The sequence below is a fragment of the Aethalodelphis obliquidens genome, unplaced genomic scaffold (genome assembly GCF_003676395.1).
Source record: "Aethalodelphis obliquidens isolate GAN/ISIS:26980383/991018 unplaced genomic scaffold, ASM367639v1 scaffold8, whole genome shotgun sequence".
Taxonomy (NCBI): Eukaryota; Metazoa; Chordata; class Mammalia; order Artiodactyla; family Delphinidae; genus Aethalodelphis; species Aethalodelphis obliquidens.
Genome location: NW_020837952.1, coordinates 12827359 through 12851438, shown reverse-complemented (window position 1 = coordinate 12851438; position 24080 = coordinate 12827359). Strand labels below are relative to the sequence as shown.

The 24080-nt window shown below is 41.1% G+C and overlaps 1 protein-coding gene and 2 long non-coding RNA genes across 9 annotated transcripts in view; 2 read left to right on the top strand and 1 right to left on the bottom strand.

The window, feature by feature from the left end:
• Positions 1-205: 205 nt before the first annotated feature.
• The window catches only part of SRGAP1 (SLIT-ROBO Rho GTPase activating protein 1), a 279039-nt gene continuing 255164 nt past the window's right edge, over positions 206-24080 (bottom strand). For both annotated transcript variants that reach the window (XM_027106895.1, XM_027106894.1), the window contains exons 17-22: positions 23108-23332; positions 20838-20917; positions 12239-12419; positions 10640-10774; positions 10167-10506; positions 206-5420 (exon numbers count right to left, since the gene is read on the bottom strand). In XM_027106895.1, the coding sequence (XP_026962696.1) occupies positions 5043-5420; positions 10167-10506; positions 10640-10774; positions 12239-12419; positions 20838-20917; positions 23108-23332 (1339 nt within the window). In that variant the 3' untranslated portion in view covers positions 206-5042. The remainder of the gene's footprint in view (positions 5421-10166; positions 10507-10639; positions 10775-12238; positions 12420-20837; positions 20918-23107; positions 23333-24080) is intronic.
• On the top strand, positions 7757-13922 carry LOC113620689 (uncharacterized). Of its 5 annotated transcripts, XR_003432872.1 has the most exons (5): positions 7757-8094; positions 10065-10129; positions 10900-11065; positions 13024-13132; positions 13873-13922. It is a non-coding gene; the product is annotated as an uncharacterized LOC113620689 (long non-coding RNA). The 5 variants fall into 5 exon arrangements; XR_003432869.1 differs by lacking the exon at positions 10065-10129; XR_003432871.1 differs by lacking the exon at positions 7757-8094 and having other exon boundaries at positions 9501-10129.
• LOC113620690 (uncharacterized) lies at positions 14080-23090 on the top strand. 2 transcript variants are annotated; one of them, XR_003432874.1, is made up of 4 exons: positions 14080-14130; positions 14978-15145; positions 15706-15793; positions 22115-23090. It is a non-coding gene; the product is annotated as an uncharacterized LOC113620690 (long non-coding RNA). The 2 variants fall into 2 exon arrangements; XR_003432873.1 differs by lacking the exon at positions 15706-15793 and having other exon boundaries at positions 22115-23088.

Sequence of the window (24080 nt, the reverse complement as noted above, 5' to 3'; positions counted from 1 at the left end):
CCTGTGCATGAGGCCTCATTTTCAAATTCACAAACCAAAATCAAAGATGAAAACTTTTTTTTTTTTTTAAAAAGGTAGTTTCATACGATTTAACGATTTAAGGCAACTCAGCTCTGGTGGTGGGGGGGGGCGTTAAATAGTGATTAGAAATAGAAAGGAATGAAAACACGGCAGAGAATCAGACCATCGGAAGCCGACAAAGGCAGCCAGAACTATCTTATTTATTATAAAGATACACCATGAAGAACAGACCTGACTGTATACTGAAGCCTGGAATGGTACATGCCAAAATGTACAGTACTTATACATAAAAGTGCATTGTCACAACAGATTAACAAAACTTTTTTTTTTTTTTCTCTTCCAGAACTAGAAAAGCATCCCCCTTTACTTTCACTTCAGAGAGGAGGGAATGTCATGGGAAGAGGCAGTACAGAGCAGAGGCGAACAGGATGGCCGTCAGCAGCACGTGAGCAGGGGAGGGGAGGGGGGCGATTTGCGGGGGACCCGGAGAGTGACTGTGGGGAACGAAAGGCACAGTCACGGCTAAGAGGAAAACAACACGTCTGATGACCATGACCTGACCATGACCGACAAGAATGCAAGACAGGACAAGGCTGAGCACCGAGGCATGAAAAGGTGCGGGGGTGGAGAAGCAGCTGGGAGAGAGGGAAGGAAATTTCAAAACAGTCAAGTGGATGCAGGAATTGGGGTGGCACTTGGGGGAGGAGGTGGGCGGGGCAACAGTAAAGAACAAGGCTAAAACTCCTCTAAAATAGAAAGGCACTTTCACATGTACATACTACGGATGTACATTGACACGATCAGGTAACAGTCACAAGCAGGAAGCCACCAATACTGCAATTAATCAAACCGACAGGAAAGGACAATACTGATTTAATTACGTGGGCAGGAGTTACCCTTAAGTCAGTAGGTAAATAGCAGTCTCTCCTGTCACACAGCCACTTACTATACTTCAAACATCTATAATAACCATCACACTACACATTGAACTTGGATGAATGTTCTAAGGGGGGGGCATTCACAAATGCACGGTTTATATATTTTCTTTTACTAAACAGTTTCTAAGATAAGCATTATGGAACCCAGAACAATTATTTAAGCATACAAAATTCCCTACGTAATTTTAAGATACAGGTACCATTTTGATTATACTACGTAGACTTTTTTTTGTTTTGTAAAGTATACTAGGGTGGGTGAGTGAACGCTCAATTTCCAGTTTATTTTTACTGATTTGAACAAAGCTGTGCCAGTCACCCTGCCCCATGCCTGACACCCCAGCCCAGCTGGAGGTTGGCTTTTAGCTCAGGGGCCAGTCTCCAGTCGTGAGCTCATTCATACATGGGAAGAGACTTCACTTCTAAGCTGCCCGTGCCTTGGGGCCTATGTGGCAGGTAACTCAGAGCGAGACTCAGCCCCAAGCGCATTTCCTGAATTCATGGCCCCTCACTACTGTGGTCAGGAATAAATGTCATCCCAAATCTGAAGTCTTGTAAACCCAATAGAACCACAGGCTCCTTAACTTTGGATTTCAGAGGCTGTGATTACTAAAGTTTCTTCAGTTTACAGACCCCAGAGGCCATGCTTCATTCCCAAACGCTAAGGAGACCACCATGTCCCCCCACTTTTTTCTTAATTAAATTATAAACCCATTTTTGGGAATGGCAAAAGTACACAGACAGAAAACTCATACAATTTGACCCTTGGTGCTCTATATCCATTGATCACTGTTCATGTTCATTGCTGTAGATGAAGTGGGACCCCGCTGTACATTATTCTATGGATTGCTCAAGGGGCACCAAAGTCAGATTACATTGTGTGAAAATGTGAAAAACTGTTGAACAATGGCGTTTATGCCACACTTGAACATGGAGCTCTACAAAGGGCCATTCAATGGATTGAAATAATTTACAGAACACTCATCAGGAAACAGGTACTAAGAACCGTTCACTCTATCCTAACGACCCACTCCAAGCATCCCCACCCAAACAGAAAGGCCAATTTGGTAAATCTACTTCAGTGAGTTCTGTGGATGGGACGTGAACATTCAGTTATATCAGCTGTGAATACATATTCTTGTGTAAGTGGAGTCAGGTAATCTTTGTAGAACCATAATTTACTCATCATCAAAATGACCCACTTCCCAAACTGCACATGAACCGTTAAGATCCTTGAAACTGGGGCATAACACCTCAGGGACTTATTTTCTTTCTTCTCTCCCCATTCCTTGTGACTTCCCACCTCCCCACTGTGGGCTACACCTGTGGCGGTAAAGAGGCCCACATACAGGTGAACCCTCTCAGCTGCTGAAACTTTTAAGGAACTTACTGGGTGTTATTCTGGATCCTTTGTGAAGTGGCCACTTTGTCTTATCCTTGGAATCTGAAGGCTTTTACTAAACAAAGTAAGGATTAGTGAGTCCTTACTCACTCTGAGGTCACATCCTTCCCTGGGAATTGGAAAAAAAAAAAAAAAAAAAAGCCTCAGGGTGACAACAGAGTTATAGAGAGAAAAGACAGAGACAGGTAAAGAAAGGGAGCGATGGGAGGGTATTCGGAAGTGTTTCCTGGAAGAAGGCACAGCCTCTGAGGCTCTGAGGTCTGGAGCAGCATGTCCTCTGCCGTGCGAGGCAACAGAGTCCTGATCTGGAGGGTGGAAAGGCAGTCCTCGTTCCATCGCAGGTGTCAACAGCAAAGAGAGGAGACACTGGGAGGATTACCAGGGAGAAGTCTGAAGAAATGAGTTTGCAGGGGTAAGATCTGAAAAGCTAAAGTTAAAGCTTGTAGAAGAACCCTTCAAAAATTAGTAAGTTCAAAACGCCTCTGCCCTTGTGACGCCCTCTGTTAACATCTTACTCATCCATCAAATAAGGAAGTGGTTTTTAAGAATCCTCTTTAATTTCTAAAAGATTTAAAGTCTCCTCCCCCATTGCTCCCACCCTTTTCTCTGTTTCTGTTTCCCCGTTAACAACAGAGAATTAGAGACCACAGTGGAATCTAGAAAGAACTGGGAGATTATCTTAAAAGTTTCAATTTCCTAGAAATTTGGGAAGGTTGTTTAAAAGGGTTCGTGCTATTCAGAGCTCAGTCCTGGCTGGGTTTCCATGGTGCCCAAAGGTGCTGAAGGACCACTAAAGCTCAAGGGGGAGAGGGTGGGGGGGGGTGTTGCACAAGATGCCGAGCTGGGTCTCTTTTTCAAAATGGGCAAGAAGGATGTTGTAAAAATTCAGAGGTTTACAATACCTGGAAATATTATATTTGAAATAATTTTTTTCACTATTTAATCCATTTGTGAAATCAGGCTGCAGGCAAGCCACCAGCAGTGTGACTTGGAAAGGTAACAGTATCTCACAAATGTCATCTCTCTTTGCATTAGAATGATTAGACTGGCAAACTGAGGTAGAGATCAAAGTAATGTCTGGATTTTAGTACAGATCCCCATTTTTTCCACATTGATGCATTCACCAATGAGCTGAGAAATCAAAGCCCATACTGTAACTCTTAGGTGGGCACGCAGTTGGCTGCCAGTTTGAAATCAAAGTGGTCCAGAGGGGTTAGTTCTGGCCACCCATTTTTCTGAAAACAAAACAAAAAACACCCCCAAACCAAAAAACAAACAAAAAAACTCTTCCTCAGTAAGTTCAACGACAGGGTAGATAAAATGCTCATAGGTTTACAGATGGTATAAGCTGCTGCTGTTAGGACAGTGGTGATCTGTACCTTAGTAAAAACAAATGAATTCAAAGCAAGCTTTTTAAGATAGAGGAGAAACAGAGCATAAATATGGGCTAAAGAAAAACTGTCTGTGGGTGAGGATGTCAGAGAAAGAGGGTGTCAGTGGAGTTCAGCTGACTGTGTGAGTGATGTAGTAGAGACCACACGGAGAAAACAAAAAAAGCCATGGTTCCAGGATGCACACCGGGAGGAAGTCGTCCTGGAAGCATGAGGTCATCGTCCCACCTCGGCTGCTCTGGCTCTTACGCCAGTACCGTAGCTCAAAGAGACAAATGCCGAGGGGAGCTGGGGATTCAATTTAGGATCATCAGGCCTCTGTAGCACGTTTAAAGGAACCCAGGTCATCTTGTCAGGGGAAGGGAAGGCCGGCGAACCAAGGACTTGTGCGCTGTCTGCTTTCTCCGTTGCCACAGAGGAAGACACGGGGGCTTAGGGGAGCTAGAAGTTGTTTTCTAGGCAACAACAGACCTCTGAAGGGGTTCATGGAGTAGTGTAACCAGACAGTCTTTAAAATTAGACTGTTCTAGTCTGCAGTGAACGTAGGGGATGGACTTGGAAACCCTCCGGGGCCTGATCAGGCTTGGGGAAAGAGTCACAGCAATAGCTCTGGAGGACTGTCCCTTCCCAGGTTCAGTTCAAGCAGTAACTGCAGAGGTTCTACCCGCTCCCGCTGAGACTTTCACCTGGACCCAGGGAAACGACTGTTAAGAAAGTCAGCCGGTGGGCTGCAGCTCGCGCCGGGAACACCCCACTGTGACAACAGCAAGTCTGTAGCGAGAGCCAGCCCCCTGCCCCACTGCATGGAATAAGAGGTACTCACTGTCAGCTACCAAACAATCCATTGTCACCTTTCAGCCTTACCCCGAGTGCCAGAGACCAACACTGGTTACATTCCAAGGCCTGGAACTCAGATCCTCCTGCCTTTGGATTCAGACGCTTCTGACTCATCCAGGCTACACTAAGCCTGAAGCACTGTGCAACGTGCAGGGCAGAGCGGTGATGCCTTCATTACAAATGGTGCAGCATTGGATTTTCAAGTAAGTCTAAGTGTTTCTATTGTCTTTAAAATGACACAGGATATGTCCAGTTATTAAAAAAAAGGATGAAATTACAAAATACAAATGCCCGTGTTAATTTAGCTAGTCTCAGACATTACATTCGAGAACACAGAAAAGCCAAAGGGTCTCCAGTTAAAAGCACACGACTAAGGAAAGTTAAGGATTGTTGACTTTTGTCACTAATCCGTTTTCTCTTTCTAATCACCTCCCCGTATGCTCGCTCAGTTGGTTTTTACATTGTGCAAGACTTGTCTGCTGGACCCTGGGAAGGTGGGGTGGGCCCTACTGTAGGGTTTGTTTTTGGAAGAACAGCAGGTTTCGGCCGAAGGGCTGGGGGCTTCAGCTGCACGCCCATTCTGGGCGCCACCATAGGCTTGAAAGTACTCATTGTGTCACTGGAGGAGCTAGTGCTACGTCGAATCTGAGGCTCCGAGCTCCTGAGGGCAACGTTGTGCAAAGGGCTGAGAGATTCCGTGGACGTGGCAGGGGTGGGAGAGTTTTTCACTTGTTCTAAGGTATCCAGCACCACATCGGGGGCGTGCTTTGCTGTACTCTGTCTCTCCAGTTCTCGGAGTTCATTCAAAGCAGTGTTCATCGTCTCTTCAATATCCTGTTGAAAAAGAACCAGAAGTGAGAGATGGTAACTAAACTTATTCTGGTGATCATTTTGAAATGTATAGAAATATCGAATCACTATGTCATGTGACGGGAATTAGCAGTGTTGTAGGTCAAGCATACTTCAAAAACAAACTCATAGCAAAAGAGATCAGATTTGTGGTTCCCAGAGGCGGGGGGTTGCGGGGATGGGCAATTGGATGAAGGCAGTCTAAAGGGACGAACTCCAGTCATAAGATGAATTAAGTACTAGGGATGTGATGTACAACGTGATAACTATAATGAGCACCGCTGTAGGTTACATGTGAAGGTTAAGAGAGTAAATCCTAAGAGTTCTCATCACAAGGAAAAACATTTTTTCTTCTCTTTCTTTAATTTTGTATCTCTGTGAGATGCTGGATGTGCACTAAATCCACGGTGGTAATCATTTCATGATGTGTGCAAGTCCAATCACTATGCTGTACACCTTAAACTTATATGGTGCTGTGTGTCAATGATCACTTGATAATTAGCTGAAAAAAAAAATAACCAGCAAGAGAGACAGACTAGGCTGATAATGAATACTAATGTATAGAAACCATATACTTCACTTCAAAGCAGGCAGACCAGCAAAAGCATGACGGTTTTAACACCAGCCTGTGGAGTGTGTAAACCTAATGCCATCTCACACGACCACCGTGACTCAGGATGTGCAGGAGACAAGACGTGCGATGGCACCAGTGGCTCAAAGAGCCACAGAACAAGCACTGGCCATTCTGAGGCACGTGGCAGCCCTCTGGTGGGTTTGACCTTACATGCTGACATCTTAGATGGAATTCTATTTCAATCTGTGGTAAAAGATGGCTTAAATTTAGCGCAACAATTTTTAAGAAATGCGTATAGGCATGAAAAATCAGGCTTCTTTCATTCATTCAACAGATAATTTTTGAGCACTTTTATATACTTGACTAACTCCTAGCAGTTCTTCAGAATTCATTTTAAGACTCCCCCTGACGCTTCTGTCCAGTGGATCTCAATGGAAGTGGTACTGCCCCATGGAGGGCATTTCTGTAATATGGTGTACGTGTATGTGTAGTTTTAAATGTCAAAATAACCAGGTGGCATTATTGGTATTTGGTGCGCAGGGGCCAGAGATACTGGATACCTTACAAGTGTCCTGATAATTTACATGCAATGAATTGTCCCATATCTCGTTCAACTTTTAAATGTCCTCCAGACATTTATGTAGGTGAAAATTTTTTTATAATAGTCTGAGTCTAGAACCTAACTTTCTTATATATAAACACAAAATATTTTTTTCATGGTGTCTTCTAGGAATGAAACTATCATGTAAATTATACCCTGCTTTGATTAGAACTGTATGACCGAGGGTGGTCCACCATTTTAGAAAAATCATAATTTTTTTCCATAATGGGAACACCATTATGGAAACTGAGTCGAAACTAATTAACTTAATAATACTCTTATATCAACATACATTTTTAATTGTATTTATGGTAAGTCTACATGTAGGTGAAAGCATCTCACTACTTCATTTGTCTTCTAATGTAGTTAAGCATTCTGAAATACATTTCTTTTAATACTAATCTCCTTTTGTTTTTCCTTTACATTGTATTTAGGGCTTTATATGTTTTAAAAAAATTGGCACATCATCAGTTTTTCAGATAATAAAGGGGGAATTACAAAATATTTGTTTTAAAAACGTGAGGTGTGCACCATCGACAGATGAATGGATAAGTGAAATGTGCTGTATACGTACAATGGATTATTACTGGGCCTTAAAACGGAAATCCTGCCACATGCTACATTAAAGGCATTATGTTAAGTGAAGTAAGCCTGTCACAAAAAGAAAAATACTGCATGATGCCACTTATATGAGGTGGGCACATTCACAGAAGCAAAAAGTATTTAGAATAGTGGTGGCCAGGGCATGGTGGGGAGGGGAAAAAGGGAGTTGTTCTTAGATGGGTACAGAGTTTTAGTTTTGCAGAATGAAAAAGTTCTGGAGATCTGTTACACAGCCATGTGAATACACTTTACTGACCTATACACTTAGAAATCGTAAAGAGGGTCAGTTTTACATTATGTTGTTTTTTTAAGAATTTATTTTTGGCTGGGTTGGGTCTTCGTTGCTGCACGCAGGCTTTTCTCTAGTTGCGGCGAACGGGGGCTACTCTTCATTGTGGTGCGCGGGCTTCTCATTGCTGTGGCTTCTCTTGTTGCAGAGCACGGGCTCTAGGCACGCCAGCTTCAGTAGTTGTGGCGCACTGGGCTTAGCTGCTCCACGGACTGTGGGATCTTCCCAGACCAGGGATCGAGCCTGTGTCCCCTGCATCGGCAGGCGGATTCTTAACCACTGCACCACCAGGGAAGTCCCATATTATGTTTTTTATACACTGCCCCCCCCCCACCAACACACACACACATGGTGGAGTACTGTGTGAGATAGGGTGGGTGGAGAACCACTGCCCTGGTCTGATGGAAATACCTCTTCTCCATATTCCCAGGCTTCTTCCACTCACCTGGAGCATTAGCCTGTGGCCCTGCACAGCAGCAACCGATTTCCATATCTGCCTCCTCCACTGAATTATAAGCACCTTCATGCAGCGGCTGACTGACCATTGATTTAACTCTGTGTCCATAACACCTAGCATGGGAGCTGCCTTACAGTAAGTGCTCAGTAAAGACTTGCTAAATGAATAAACGAAGATCCAGTGATCACATGTGGATATGTCAATTTTTTTTTAAAAAGCTCTATCAGGGATTCCACTGATTTGTTTACTAAAAGAAATTGCATGTTTTTGGTATGAACACCATGATGGCAGGCTTACTTGTCCTCATGGGAAAATCTGAAGATGAGAGATGGAAAGATAAATAAAGGACACAGCTGGAAACCATATTGTGAGGATGACATCACTTTTCAAGTAATTATTTTCATATGTGATTTCCATTTGACGCTAAATATATGGATTTGTTTTTTACAAGTATTTGCCCCAGAGAGAACGTGTAGAGCCTGGTTTATCTGTCGAGTTTTTGTTTTTATGATTTACAATGACAGGATTTTGGTTCTAGAAGCAAAAGGGTTAAAACAGACCTTATTATACCTTCCCACCACTAAACTCCTACTCCCTGTCTCTCTAACCTAAATGCTGTTTCACCTACTTATTACAAGGAATGATGTTATGGATTATAGCCAAATATCATTGGTTCTAAAGAGACCTCAAAGGACTCTGCATTGCACTTCAAATAAAAAAAAAAAAACCAAAAAGGTCAAGTCTTTTTGGTTTTTGCTGAAAAACTGTTGTGCACTTAAAATTGGTTTAATTTTGTAAAAACACATTAAACTCTCCACACAATCTAATTTGCTATCCAAAATTCTTTTTAGTTAGGACAATGAAAATAGCTTGGAAATTTGTCATATCAAATGCAGGTTTCCTTGAGCACTTTTTATTAAAAATAATCCATCTTTAATACTTCCCCATGTTTGTTTCAGTAATTTCTCACTTCCTTTTTTGATCTATTCCATTTTTAAGCTTCAGTGATACCTGGAAGACACTTTACTGAAATGGTGAACCCTGAATCTATTCACCTCCTTTTTCACTGGCCATACACATATTTTCTTCTTTTTTTTTTCCATTGAAGTATACTCGATTTACAATATTGTGTTGGTTTCAGGTGTACAGCATAGTGATTCAGTTTTTTTTCCTGTCATACATATATTTTCTGATGGTCTGTGTTGTAAAAAGACCCAGAGGGAACTAAATGGTAGAATGAACGATGGAAAAATCCATTAATACTGTTTTACTTTGTCAATTCTTTTTATTTTTAAATTAATTAATTAATTTTATTTATTTATTTTTGGCTGCGTTGGGTCTTCGTTGCTGTGCGTGGGCTTTCTCTAGTTGCAGCGAGCGGGGGCTACTCTTCGTTGCGGTGCGCAGGCTTCTCATTGCGGTGGCTTCTCTTGTTGCAGAGCACGGGCTCTACGTGTGCAGGCTTCAGTAGTTGTGGCTCACGGGCTCTAGAGCGCAGGCTCAGTAGTTGTGGCGCATGGGCTTAGTTGCTCTGTGGCATGTGGGATCTTCCCGGACCAGGGCTTGAACCCGTGTCCCCTGCATTGGCAGGCAGATTCTTAACCACTGCGCCACCAGGGAAACCCTACTTTGTCAATTCTGATCATTAGAAAAAACTACAAGGCCCTTCTCTGCAGTCACTATTGGGAAGTAAAGACACACATCCATTCAGGAGTGACAGAGGAGCCAAACTTGCTGTTCTTCAAACAGCCAACCATCATTTTCTCACTTCATTTACTGAGTAATCCACCATGTCCTAAGATGAAAGTGTCACTTTCATCATACACTACAAATGTTGTTTCAGGGCTCTCCATTCCATTCCATCTGTTTGTCTGTTTTACTAGCTCTGGCATGCACTTCGGATCTGGTAGGGCTAGTCCTTCCTCATTCTTCTTCTTTTTTAGAATTTTCCTGGCCATTCAGCAAGGATGTGTTTGACTGTCCTGGGTCCTAAGTTTCTGCCGTGTCTTTGTTTAAATCACTATGAACCTAATACACTTGGGCCCTTCCAGTATCACATGGACTTAAATTGAAGAATGGGTTAATTTCTTTTCTGTTGTCTTTAGTTGATTCTGTACAAAAGACATGGCTCCAGAAAGTAACTCCTGTACGCCTCCTTCATCACACACCGGTACTTACCATGCAATATTCTATCCAAAGCAGCCTACCTGAGCGATTGTCTCTGGGTCCAGTGGCTTGTGGTCGTTGAAGCCTGTGTATTGCCCTGATGATGTGGACCTTCTAATAGGAGGGCTGTCAATCTTCTTGAGGGAGTCGTGGCGGCTGATGTTGGTCAAGCTGCCGTGACCCGGCCGACGCCTCCTCTCGGGACTGTCATTATTGAGGCCACGGTTCTGTAGTAGGCCCCGGGGGTGACTGCCCAGGCTTGGGGACCCCAGGTCAATTGAGGAGTTGGAAAGACCATGTGGGGGATGGAGAGGGCAATGGCCATCACTGGTCCTGCCAGGACGCCTCACTGGAGGGGGTGGCTCTCCTCTTTTTCTTTGCCTAGACAGAGACAGAGAGCGAGAGGATAGGAGAGGTTATCACACAGGGTAATTCTGCAAGGCTGTGGATGCCACGGCCCCTCAGAGCCCCTGGAGAAGTGGAGGTTCAGGAGCCTGGTGACCACTCCACCTACCTGGCTAAATAGCCATCAGGATGACGGTCTGTTGGGGAGTTCATGTCCTTGGATGAAGACTTGTCTTCAGTCACGGGCCCACTGCTGGCCTCACTGTCGGCTTTTTGGCTTAGAGTGTCTGAAAACGTATCATCCCTGAAACGATGAGAATCAAGAGTGAGGGTCTTTTGCTAGACGAATGGGGACAAAAGAATAAGTGATGGCATTTATGTATGTAAGTCTTTCTCTTACTAACGTCACTTTTTTCTTTTCACTATAAGAATAATAACGTTTCATGGCAGATAAATTGGAAAATTCCGAAATTCCCATAAAAATCACCCATAATATAACGTAACATCCAGAGACAACTACTGTTCGAATTCTAGAAAATATCCTTCTCTGCTTTTCTTCTCTGCCTGGGATACATATCTACAAGGATGTCCACAGGTATGTACAGTATTTATACTATAGATATTTATATGTTTATGTACTTTAGATATATATGACTGTATGTCTGCATACACACACATCATATTTCTTGCATTCTGAGAGACACATTTTAACATTTTAAAACTTAGGCTCAATCAGTCACTGTATACATTTTATGTGGTATTTTCCCCTTTTCCTTGAAGAGCTGTTCATAAATTGGTGCTGCATTGTGAAATACTGCAGTCACAAAATTAAAATTACACTGTACATGGTATTTTGTAACTTGTTTCTTTCACTTAAAATTATGACCAGACGGGAAGATGTCTCTTTAAGTATTTTTTTGAAAGCAGAGCTTTCTCATCAGCAAAATTAATAAAAAGCCTGAAGATGATTTTCTTTAGACTTGAAGTCAGCATCCTCTCTCTTAGGAATGTGGAATTGAAACAGTAGACAGGCACCAAGAGAAGAGCCACCACTGTTTCTGGAATCAGCAGGGCCACTTTAGCTCCTAAAGCCATCCTCCGCACAGGGTATTTTTCTAAGAACCTGAACGCTTCAGAAGGTGTGTCTCTCACTAGTCCTTGGCTCCAGACCTTCTAGGAGAGTTTGGGAAATGAGAAGCTGTTGGCCCTGAAGTGCTGTTAGCAAAGACCCATTAGTAAGGTGAAGAACTGTGCCCAGCTCAGAAATTTTTGCTCTGTAATCCCTTCTGCTCGCTTCTCACGAGACCAAAGTCATTTTAAGAACAATAGCTGCTGGGCTTCCCTGGTGGCTCAGTGGTTAAAAATCCGCCTGCCAATGCAGGGGACAAGGGTTTGAGCCCTGGTCCGGGAAGATCCCGGAAGATCCCACATGCCGCAGAGCAGCTAAGCCTGTGTGCCACAACTACTGAGCCTGCTCTCCAGAGCCTGTGAGCCACAACTACTGAGCCCGTGTGCCAGAACTACTGAAGCCCGTGCACCTAGAGCCCATGCTCCGCAGCAAGAGAAGCCACCACAGTGAGAAGCCTGCGCACTGCAACTTCTGAATAACCCCCGCTTGCCGAAACTAGAGAAAGCCCACACGCAGCAACGACGTCCCAATGCAGCCAATAAATAAATAAGCAAACAAATAAATAAATTTATATATATAAAAACAGTGGCTGGAGTCTTCTCTTGGGAGCGTCAGGTGATGGAAGTTGGGACTACTTACATGTCCTGCACCACTATGTACTGGTGGGGCACAAGCCCGTCGATCCCGTTGTGTCTTCCTTCCCACCAGTCCTCGGATGCGCGGTGATACAGCAGCAGGGAAGCACCCTTCTTGAAGGATAGCTCTCTGGCAGACCGCCCAACATAGTCAAACTTGGCTATTGCTTCTATTGGCTCATTTTCTACAAAGAACACACCAGAAGACGGTGAGGGCCAGGGTTCTCAGGGAGGCATGATACACTAGCTGAAAGGTCTATATGAGTCTTTAGAAATAAACAAGGTCATTTTAATATCCAGACTGAACAAGGTAATAAATCATCAAGACAATGAGAAAATGATGCTGTTAAAAGAGATACAGAAAAATATTCTCTTGCTGTCATCAGTTTTTCAGGCCAAGAAAAACTGAACATTAGATCTTAGTTTCCACAGCCTCTTACTAGCGATACCATGACAGTCTAATAAAAAAATAGTTAAAGCTTTGCAATATGATATAAAATCTCTCCTTGGGTTGTAATATCTTCTGCAACAGCTCCAGTATTATCTTGACCAATATTATTTGATCAAGTTCCCTGGCAACATGTTAATACCATTTAGAACATGCAAGAATCACTATCTCAGAACATTGAGAAGTTTATGCTTTATTTGCTTATTTAAAAAAAAATCAAGTTTACAGAAATCACCACATTAAATACTATTTGAATACATTTAATTTCCTTATGTATTTTTTTTGGCACTATCAAATCTTGAAACTACTACCAACAGTAAAGACAACTTTATTTTTTCTAGTATCAAAAACGAATTCTGGATATCACCTGTGAAACAAGCATACCTACTCAAACGACCAGATTCAAAAATTGTATCTTCTAGAGATCAAAAAATATTCAAGGGAACAATGGTGAGTGAAAAAAGCCAACCTCAAAAAGTTACATATTGCCTGATTCCATTTATATGGCATGCTTGGAATGACATAATAATTGAGATGGAGAATAGATTAGTGGTTGCCAGAGGCTGGGGTCGGGGGGAAGTGATGGAAGGAAACAGCTAAGGCTATTAAAGGGTAGCACGAAGGATCCTTGTGATGGAACTGTTCTTGATCTTGACTGTGGTTGTGATCACACAAATCTACACGTGTGATAAAACTGTACAGAACTAAGTAAACACATGCACGAATGAGTGCACGTAAAACTGGTGAAATGTGAAAATGGTGGAGGGAGTATATCAATATCAGTTTCCTACTTGTAATATTATACTACAGTTATGTAAAACGTTACCACTGGGGCAAACTGGGAGAAGGGTGTATGGCATTTCTCTGTTGCGTTTCTTACAACTGCATGTGAATCTGCAATGACCTCAAAATTAAAAGTTGAAAAAAGCTATCAAGCTCTGGGCCTAGAATTGGAATTTCAGCTCTATTCTAATTCTGACCACAAATATTAAAGGCAAATAAGAGGACAAACTACTCAAAACAACTACAAGAGTTGCTTTTTGTGATCCAGCTTATTACAAAAAGCCCTGAATCGGGGGCTTTATGATCCTATCTCCCCTCTCCCACCATCACCCCATCCCTGCTACCAACAATAGGTGAGTAGGGCTTCCCTGGTGGCGCAGTGGTTAAGAATCTGCCTGCCAATGCAGGAGACACAGGTTCGAGCCCTGGTCTGGGAAGATCCCACATGATGCGGAGCAACTAAGCCCGTGTGCCACGACTACTGAGCCCACGTGCCACAACTACTGAAGCCCGTGAACCTAGAGCCCGGGCTCCACAACAAGAGAAGCCACCACAGTAAGCATGCGCACCACAACGAAGAGTAGCCCACACTCTCCACAACTAGAGAAGGCCCGCGCGTACCAATGAAGACCCAACGCAGCCAAAAATAAATAAAATTATAACAGGTGAGTAAACTGCTAATTAATAAGTAACAGAACAAAAAAGGGTCAGTACAAGTGGCATATGCTTAGAGAAATCTGTCTATGCAATGAACAATACCTCATTTGCTAAAAACTGAGCATGTATCACTTTCCAAATACTCTAGAATATATGCACACATAATAGATTAAAACCTGCCTGTCAAATATTTTGTAAGGAACTTTTATCTTCTATTTCTCTTGGTAACAAACCTTTCCATTTAAGAGTTTATTGCTTCCCAAAGTTTACTGCAATATCTTCAATATCTGTTGTACTTCTATGAAATAACTGCACAAGAAATCCTTGGATAGCCAGCTAAACTTTCCCACTTGATAAATTCAAACATCCTCTGGGATGGCAAGAGCATGAAAATCAACAAACATACTGAAAAAGCTTAGGGTTTACCTTATATGAAGGGCCTGGGTGAATTTCAGCTCTATGTTTAAAATAAAGACACACAAAAAAAGCCCCATCTTTCTGCTAGTGGATAATGTTTACGGTGAATAATATTTCATATGGCAGAACCACAACACGATGATCTGCACACAGTATACTTCTCAGCAAAGTAGGTGTAGAAATAATTTTAAAACAATAGTTTAAGTCCTTTAATAACTGATAACTTTTAGATCGTATGTTAACACTCTGATATTCCATCCTAAAATTATATTTTAATAAAACAATAGCAGCTTTATTAAATATCCATAAGTCTGCTCACAGAGGAGGAAACAGAACTTTTATTCAAGGAGACTGACTTTATAGTCTGTTCTAAACTTGCATGTAAAGAATAAATCCTGCTTGAACTGAAATGACAGATGCCAATTTTTTTTACCCCAGTTCTCCCTGGGGAAGGGGTCCCCAACCCCCAGGCCACGGACCAGTACCTGTTAGGAACTCGGCGGCACAGCGGGAGGTGAGCGGCAGGTGAGCGAGCAAAGCTTCATCTGTACTTACATCTTCATTGCTCGTACTACCACCTGAGCTCCGCCTCCTGTCAGCATTATGGTGAGTTGTATAATGATTTCATTATATATTATAATGTAATAATAATAGAAATAAAGTACACAATAAATGTAATGTGCTTGAATCATCCTGAAACTATTCCCCCGCCCCTGGTCTGTGGAAAAATTGTCTTCCACGAAACCGGTCCCTGGTGCCAAAAAGGTTGGGAACCACTGCCCTGGGGGACAGAAATCAACCTGTCTGTGGTACAGGGGACACAAATAAACATCCACAGAGGAGTGAAGTCATGCCAATGAACTCATGCCAAAAAGAGCTTCGTGATATGTAGTTTGCAAATTCTTATGTGACACACCCATATGTTTAAATTGTTTTACTGAAAGAAAGTGGAAAGATAACAGCAAAACATAGCATACAACCTATGTACCTGTCAAAGGGAAAAGAAGAGAGAACTATTAATATTCTTTAATGCCATTCAGTCTTACACTGTCAACACTGGCCAAGGGCGATTTAAGACTATTTAATAGATATATACAAATTTTATCATAATTTCATCATCATGCCCTCTATGCTCATTATCTCTTTTTGTTTTTTGAAACAACTAGCAACAAGATTATCAGACTCTGCTTATATGATTCAAATGTAAAGACGTTTTAAAAGAATGACCAGATGGATCAGAAGTACACTTTACTGGTAATCCTACTACATCAACTAGTAATTCTGAGCAATTTCATTATTTTGACTCTTTCCACTCCCATGAGAGAAATTTCACAGTCAAGTGTCAATAAGCTATTTATACACATCTGAGTCTCATCATTGCAGAGCAAATCGATCTCAGGGCATGGAGACACACCATACCCCTTTCATGTAGGGTTACACAGTCCTTTAAGGTCCTGCAGAGACTTTGTAGAATGCTACTGCTACCAATAACAACATTAATAAGGGTGAACACGATAACTTCATTTTCCTACAAGGCAATTATAATTTTGTGCAAAGGGAAAGAAAATTCAACAAAGCTGATTTTCTGACTAGCTGGTGCTATCAAGTCTTATATTTCCATTTCTTGTAATTTTATACAAAGTGCTAGTACATCACACTACCCCTTTGGGACCTTGCTGTCCCTGACACTTTCTCTCCTAGATCTGTTACCCACTGCCCTTGCGGATGATGATTCTGTTCTGTGACAGCCTGTCTTTTGGAAACAAAAGCTACTCTCTCTAGTGATACCATGACAGAGAAAAGAAAACACAATACCTAGATGATCAAAAAGACAATCAACACGCTAGTTAATTTAGTTACAGGACTTTCTGGCTGCGGGCAAGGGTATCTGTCCCTTGTAAGCAATGCTTTTCTTTCCAGCAAAATCAGGTGAACATGATCAAAATATTATCTCAAACACAGAGCCCTCAGCAAAGCTGCTCTTTTGTAGCCAAGAGGTAAGAACAACTGCCAGATGGTGCGGTGGTAAGACAGATGCTTGGAAAGAGAGACGGCTGGGGCTTTGTCTTGGGCTTTTCCTGCCACTGGGGCAAGCAAGGAAACACTCACAGAAGTCATCAGTGAAAAAGGAATGAATCACAAAGAAACACAGAAACTCAAGACAAAAGAATGGAGAGTGGCAGAGGGAGGGCTCAGAGACCTTCAAAAGCAATACCACAGAAATAGAAGCCCTCACTTTAGTTTCTTCTAACTTAAGTTCTAAAAATGTCAATTTATCCTACTTTTAAAAACACAGGGGCTTCCCTGGTGGCGCAGTTGAGAATCCGCCTGCCAATGCAGGGGACACGGGTTCAAGCCCTGGTCCGGGAAGATCCCACATGCCGCGGAGCAACTAAGCCTGTGCACCACGACTACTGAGCCTGCGCTCTAGAGCCCATGAGCCACAACTACTGAGCCTGCGTGCTGCAACTACTGAAGCCCGCATGCCTAGAGCCCGTGCTCCGCAGCAAGAGCAGCCACTGCAATGAGAAGCCCGTGCACTGCAACAAAGAGTAGCCCCCACTCTCCACAACTAGAGAAAGCCCGTGTGCAGCAACGAAGACCCAACACAGCCAAAAATAAATAAATAAAATAAATTAATATATATATTAAAAAAACACACAAATAAACTTTTTTTTTTTTTTTAAAGCACAGGGTAGACCTAGACATCCTGAAAACCCTCCTGCTGAAATCAACTAAAAATGCTGGATTAAAAAAAAATCTTTGTAACCACATTAATTATGACTGTGAGGAATATTAAAGACCAAAAACCTGGTGAATGTGGGAACCCACCAAGGTAAACAGAACACTAGAATATGTTAAGTCAGAGTTTGCCTGGAGGGAATTTTCCCTGCCTGGTTAACTTAAACTTTATTCTGCACAAAAGACTAGGTCCAGGGGCTGCCCAGTGTGGAGAATCTAAGCCCCACCAAAGAATCAAACTCTCTGTGTCACAGTGGACTTCTGGTTCTGAAATCTTCCTCCCTTCTCACTCTCCGTACTTCTCCATAGATGTAACCACATCAACTTTGGACTTAAGGAAATAATCTCTCTCAAGCCTTGGGAAACAAATCACCTGAGAGAATCCCAACCACGTTTCAGTCCTCTGGCAGGTTTGCAGTTTAAGTTCACACGACCTGGGTGGTCTGAAAAAATCTCAGACTAGAAATCTACTGTGGTCCCAAGCTGGTTATGCACCAGGCAGACGTATATGAAAACCCTCTCTGGAGGGGACACACCTTCAACTCAACATAAAGGAATTCCATGAAGTTCTAAGAAATAGGTAAAAAATTTATAAAACACACTGGAAATAAGATTCAATGAGCAAAGCTGACAAAAACAGATCCAGGAAGACTTCAGCTATTAGCATGATTAGACACATAATCTAAAACAATGGAAGGGATTAATATTGTAAGTAAAGAGCAACTGACCAAGTAGATGTGAAAGTAAACTGAACAGAACTTGTAGAAAAAAAAATTAAAAATAAAAACACAGTGAATGGGTTTAAAGCAGATTAGTCACAGCTAAAGAGAGAATAAAAGGCTTATGCATACAGCTAAAGAGGTACTAAGAAAAAACCGACAGCTTTATATGTTCACATTAAAAAAGTGTCAAAAAGTAATGTTAAATATTAAAGTTAAGTTAGAAAGACAAAAAAATGATTACTACAGAGAAAAGTATAAAAGTTTATTGGGAGACATTAAGTAACTAGAAAGGTGTTTGTGGATTGGAAGACTGAATATTATAAAAATATCAATTTTTTTCATATTAATATATGTAGGATCAGTGCAATTGCAGTCCAAACCTCAACAGGTTTTTAGGGTTTTTTTTCCTTGTTTGTTTCAAGAACTTGAAAAACTGAGTTTAAAATTTAAGTGAAAAAGGCCAAGAATTGTTAAGAGGAACAAATTCAGAGGTCTTGATTTGCCAAATGTTAAGATTTATTAAAAGGTATCAAAATTAAGACGGGTGTAGGGATAGACAAGTGGACCCATGGAAAAGAACAGAGCCCAGAAACAGATTCATGCAGAGATGACACTTGATTTATGATAAAGGTGTGGAGCAGTAGAGAAAGGACAACTAAGGCTGGGACAGTGGGGACAACTGTGCACCCATATGGAGAAAAAAAGGAACAAATCCCTACCTCACACCATACCTCCAAATAAATTCCTGGTAGAATTAAGACCTGTGTGTGAAAAACAAAACCTGAAAGGATTTAGCAGAGAATATGGAAGAACTCCTTCATTAACCTCAGGGCACAGGATTTCTTAAAGGAGATGCAAAGTGAAACAACCATGAAGGAAAAGATTGGTAAATTCAGCGCCTTTAAAATTAAGACTCTCTGTTTGGCAAAAGATACAATAAGCACATGAGAGACAAGCTACAGAGCAGAAGATATTTGCAAATCATATATCCAATAAAAGACCTGATCCAGACTCACAAAGAGCTCTTATAAATAAGAAAAAACCAAAGCCAAACTAAACTAAACTAAGCAAAAAAAGCCCAGAGAAAATGATAGTGGGCAAGTGGGCCCTAAATGGGCAAAAGATAGGAATTTCACAAAGAAGAAATCTAAACATACAAAAATTAGTATATCTGCATTAACCATGTTTTTCATTTTCTGTAGTGTGACCTCTGAGGCCTCGCTGCCCCTGGAGGGACTGTCCCTCCCAGGGTTAGCCAATTCCTAGGGATGGTAGACAACTCACCTGGAATGTGCTTTTCAAATACAAACCAACCGATCCAGAGCCTATATCCCAACCACCTTCTCTCTGGGGCTCTCACACTTTACACCACTATCTGTCTGCCCCAATCACTTCAGAGCCAGGTACCAGACAACCAGAGACAGCCCCAGAGCCCACTGAAATTATCCAAACTAGGCAATCCTAACCCTGCTTACCCTGCCTCTCATGTTCCTTTCTGTGGAAACCACAATAAAAGCTCTTACCCAGTTGTTCCTCTCCCTCTGCCTCCTGACTGACCCTGGTGCTTTCCTTGGCCCCCTGAGGTGTGATGTGTCCCCTCCTCTTAGGAACTGTATCAAATTATCTTTTCAATGGCGATGATCTCCCAATATGCTGGCCTTACCATACCTCAAATTTTCTATTAATACACTATATTTTAAAACAACATCTTCGTCAGTAATCAGAGAAATGTAAATTAAAATCACAATGAGATGCCATTACACGCTGACAATATTGGCAAAGATTACAATATTTTATAAAGTCAAGTGTTGGTACTTCCCTGGTGGTCCAGTGGTAAAGAGTCCACCTTCCAATGCAGGGGACACAGGTTTGATCCCTGGTCAGAGAACTAAGATCCCACATGCTGCGGGGCAACTAAGCCCATGGGCTACAACTACTGAGCTCACGTGCCTCAATGAGACAGCCCGTGTGCCGCAAACTACAGAGCCCATGCGTTCTGGAGGCTGTGAGCCACAACTAGAGAGAGAAAACCTGCACACTACAACTAGAGAGAAGCCCCAGTGCTGCAACGAAGAGACCACACGCCGCAATGAAAGATCCCGCGTGCCTCAACGAAGATCCCGTGTGCCGCAACTAAGACCTGACACAGCAAAAAAAAAATAAAGGAAAAAAAAATCAAGTGTTGATGACTATGAACAACTGAAAGGCTGCGACACTGCTGGTGGGAGTGGATATCCTTACAACCATTTTCAAAAATAGTTCGGCAGTATGTAGTAAAGTTGAAGACATGCTACTCCTATGTGAGTATATCCTAGAGAAACTCTACATTTGCAGTAGGATACATGTTTGAAATATTCATAGGTGCACTGTTTTTAATGGCAAAAAAATAGAAAACACCTCACATATTCATCAATAATAAAATAAATACAATGGAATATAGGTAAATAAATGATTATAACTGCATGCAACAATGGATGAATTTCAGAAACATAATACTGAGTAGAAAAAAATCATGAAAAGTATATACATATGATTCCATTTATGAAACGTCAAAGAAAATAGAAAATGAAACAATAAATCACTTAAAAGTACAAACATATAGTGGTTACCCTGGAGGGGTAAAGAAGGCAATGGGTCCAGGAAAGCGCAAAGGTAATGATACCTTTTTCTTAAACTTGGTGGTAGTTCCACAAGTGTTCATTGTAATGTTATTCTTTGCACTTTACACATATTTAGTAAGTATTCTTTTGTATCTACTGAATTCTTATTATAAGCAATTCTTAAAAAATGGATATAAAGACTAATTTTATAGTAGCATGGGCACAAATGCATACCGTCTTCACTGGTGTGGGGCTCTGTACCAGCGTCCTGATCCACTTCCTCCAATGTACCGTGCTCACTGTATGGGCTGTCGCTGAGGAGCGGAAATAGAAATTCATATGAAGCCAAAGTGGAAAGCATTTCAAAGATGAACAATTGCTACTGTAAAAAAAAAAATAAGACTTTGGAATGGCAAAGGAGTTACTGGACAGCCTTTCAGTGGAATGCTGGAGCCTCTAGGATTCTCTAATGCTATGGGAGTGTATGTACCTTCATCTTTGACACATTACAAATCTGTAAAGACAAAATTAACTTGTAGGAAATCGATAGTATTACAAATAATTCTTATCCATAAAAATGAAAATTTGTTGAATTCTAGTGGAATATGATTATTGCCCCATGGATACACCAGTTTCTGCAAATTCATTTCAATATTCCCTACTGCATAAAAATGGATGGCTCTTCGGTTTCTGCTTTGAATTGATTGTAGTATCTTTTTTAACTTTTCTAGACACATGTTCATTTTTGTATCTGAGAGTCAGATTTTATCCTTTAACATTACCACTATCTCTTCTCAAATGTATGCTGATAAATGGAATGCAATGGTTACAAATACAAACCCGACATTACTGTAAAAGCCCACTTATATTGCTGGCATTGGGGAACAGGGATGACTACTATATTACTGACTTTCTGTTTAAAATGAGCGATACCCATAAAAAACACTATGTATGGGAGAAGGACATAATCAAGCACGTGTTACTGGCTGCAAGACTCTTTATCATGGGGCTTTTACCCTGTTTGTAAAAATGGAGCAACCACAAAAGTTCTAGAATACAACACATCAAATAATATTGACCAGACATCCACATACTTGCTCTGTGATAAAATGAACAAGACAACAGAACTTACTGACATAGCTCTGAATATTTGGAAATACTAAACATGACTGACACTGGCCTCGAAACAAATACAACTAGGAAAATAAAATTCTGAATCTCACCAGGGCTGAGTTTTATTCATTTATCTTCCCAGAGCTAAGCTTAGTCAGTATGTGCATGTAGTAAGTGCTCAAGTAAATATTTTAAAATTGAATTTCACATAAAATTGCTAGATATACTATAAAACTAGAATCTATCATGCTTTATTGTTAATTTAGCAGTACTTGTGGAAATAGTCAACTCTCAATTTTCTTAAGGCATAGGATCATATGTGGTTTAAGTAAAAAATAAGTGTACTCTGAGTTATTTAGATCTTTCAGTTACTTATTCTACTTCTACTTCATCTCCAGGAAGGCAGTGGGAAACAAAGTGTCCCGAGGAGGGTCCAGAATGAAGGACTTAGACAAATTTATTTCCAGCTTCTCCTTAGTCTGAGCTGCACAAAGCAGTTTCCGAGGTAGGCTGGGAGGCAGCTGCTGAGTGGGAAGACTCGTGTGGACTTTGGAATCAGACAAGACTTGGGCTGCGTCCAGTAACCACTAGCCATTGGACAGGCTCCTCGGCCTCTCTTAACTTACTTGGTAGAGTAGTTGTGAGGAATAAAAGAGATCATATGCACTGAGAAGCTGGCACGCGGTAGGGGCTCAAGGAGTCAAAACCACGTTGATTGTATATGTAATCTTAGAAGCTAGCACTCATATATCAAACAGTGAACATAAACAGTTTAGGGTTCCTTACCTTTGGGATTGTTCAATGGACTATACCCCTCATTTTTATACTTCATTGGGAGGTGACTACAATGCCATGTTAAAACATTTTTATCCCAACAATATAATAATAAATTTGCTCAAAGTGACCATAACTGGTTAGGATAACATTTATTTGTAAGAATGAAAATAAGGAAGAATGAAAACACATTTGGTTGACGGCGCTCCTTTTAAATGAGAATTTTGAAATACTTTATATAGAATCAAAACTATTTAGGAATAAAAATAAAATCTGTCAATTCAATCAGTTATCTTTTCTTGATATAATAGTAAAAATTAACAGAGCTCTATATATCAAAATCATTCTCTACAGAAGTCATGATAGGATGGATATATCTATAAAGATGTCATGCTTGGGGAAAAGAGAGGGATGAATATGAAATTCCATAATAAGAAGCCAGTGTTGTCATGGATTTTAGTATTCTAGTGTATCTCAAGTGTTCTTGCTGCTGCTGCTTTTGTTTTTAAATTGGAAGCACTGGCAGCCTATAGTCAGTGTTCTTTTTCTTAATTAAGTTGATATCTGTACTTCCATAATTCTTCCAGGGGGAGAAGGACTAAAATTCTTGGACTTACCAATAGTCATCTCCAGCCATACATTTCTCATAAACAGGGCCATCCAGCTCTTTAGCATCTGGGAAAATAGTCTCATGGTGGATGATGATGGTTTTGACAATCTCATTCACATGAGCCTGGCAGGACACTTGATCCTGTATTTCTGGGACAGGCATCAATGTGGGTCCAAAGCAAATGGCCAGGTTATAAGGGTCCATCATGTTCTCATCACTGTACTGTGAAAGACTACAAAGAGAGGCAAGAAAGGAGTTAACATGAGAAAAAAAGAAAATCAATGTTTAATAAGATACTTCCTATTCTAAAAATACCGATCTAAAAGATTTTATTTGGTTTTTATTATTAGAATAAAATGATATTCCATCCTGCTTTAAGGTGGCTCAGCAAATTCCAAAGAAAGTAAAGCGACTTACCTTTCAACTTGGTAGAAACTGAAAGGGGAACATAAATCCTGTTTGCTTAAGTGGTATTTTTTAAAGCCACAAGGGAGTTTAAGATAATCTCTACTACAATGGAGACAAGGATCAAGTAAATGAGTTTCATTTGTAAACATTATGGTCCGGCTGTAAATGCTGCTCAGGTAAATCTGGGAGGGGCAGCAGTGATCTCTATAAAGCTTTATGGAGATCTTTAAAATTGTTCTCCAACGAACCGAAAACATCTCAGATTTCAGTTTTTTCCCATAAATCTTGAGGAGAGTCTGGAGGAAAACAAATCCCCTTTTCTTTGTACCCGCTGTGAGAAAGCAAGCAACTCCAGGCTTTGTAATTTGCTTTTGGGTAAGACTACCAACACTAGGTGACAACCAGTGTCATAAAACACACAAGTGCAAGAGAAGGGGAACAGAATCCTCAATTCTTGCATTCCACTTAAAGCTGGTAAGCTACAAACTCTGAGGAGATTTCCAGTTGCCTAGTACTAATTTCTAAATCCAATCCAATGGCTATTTGTGAGATATTTCCCACAGGTGACTGAA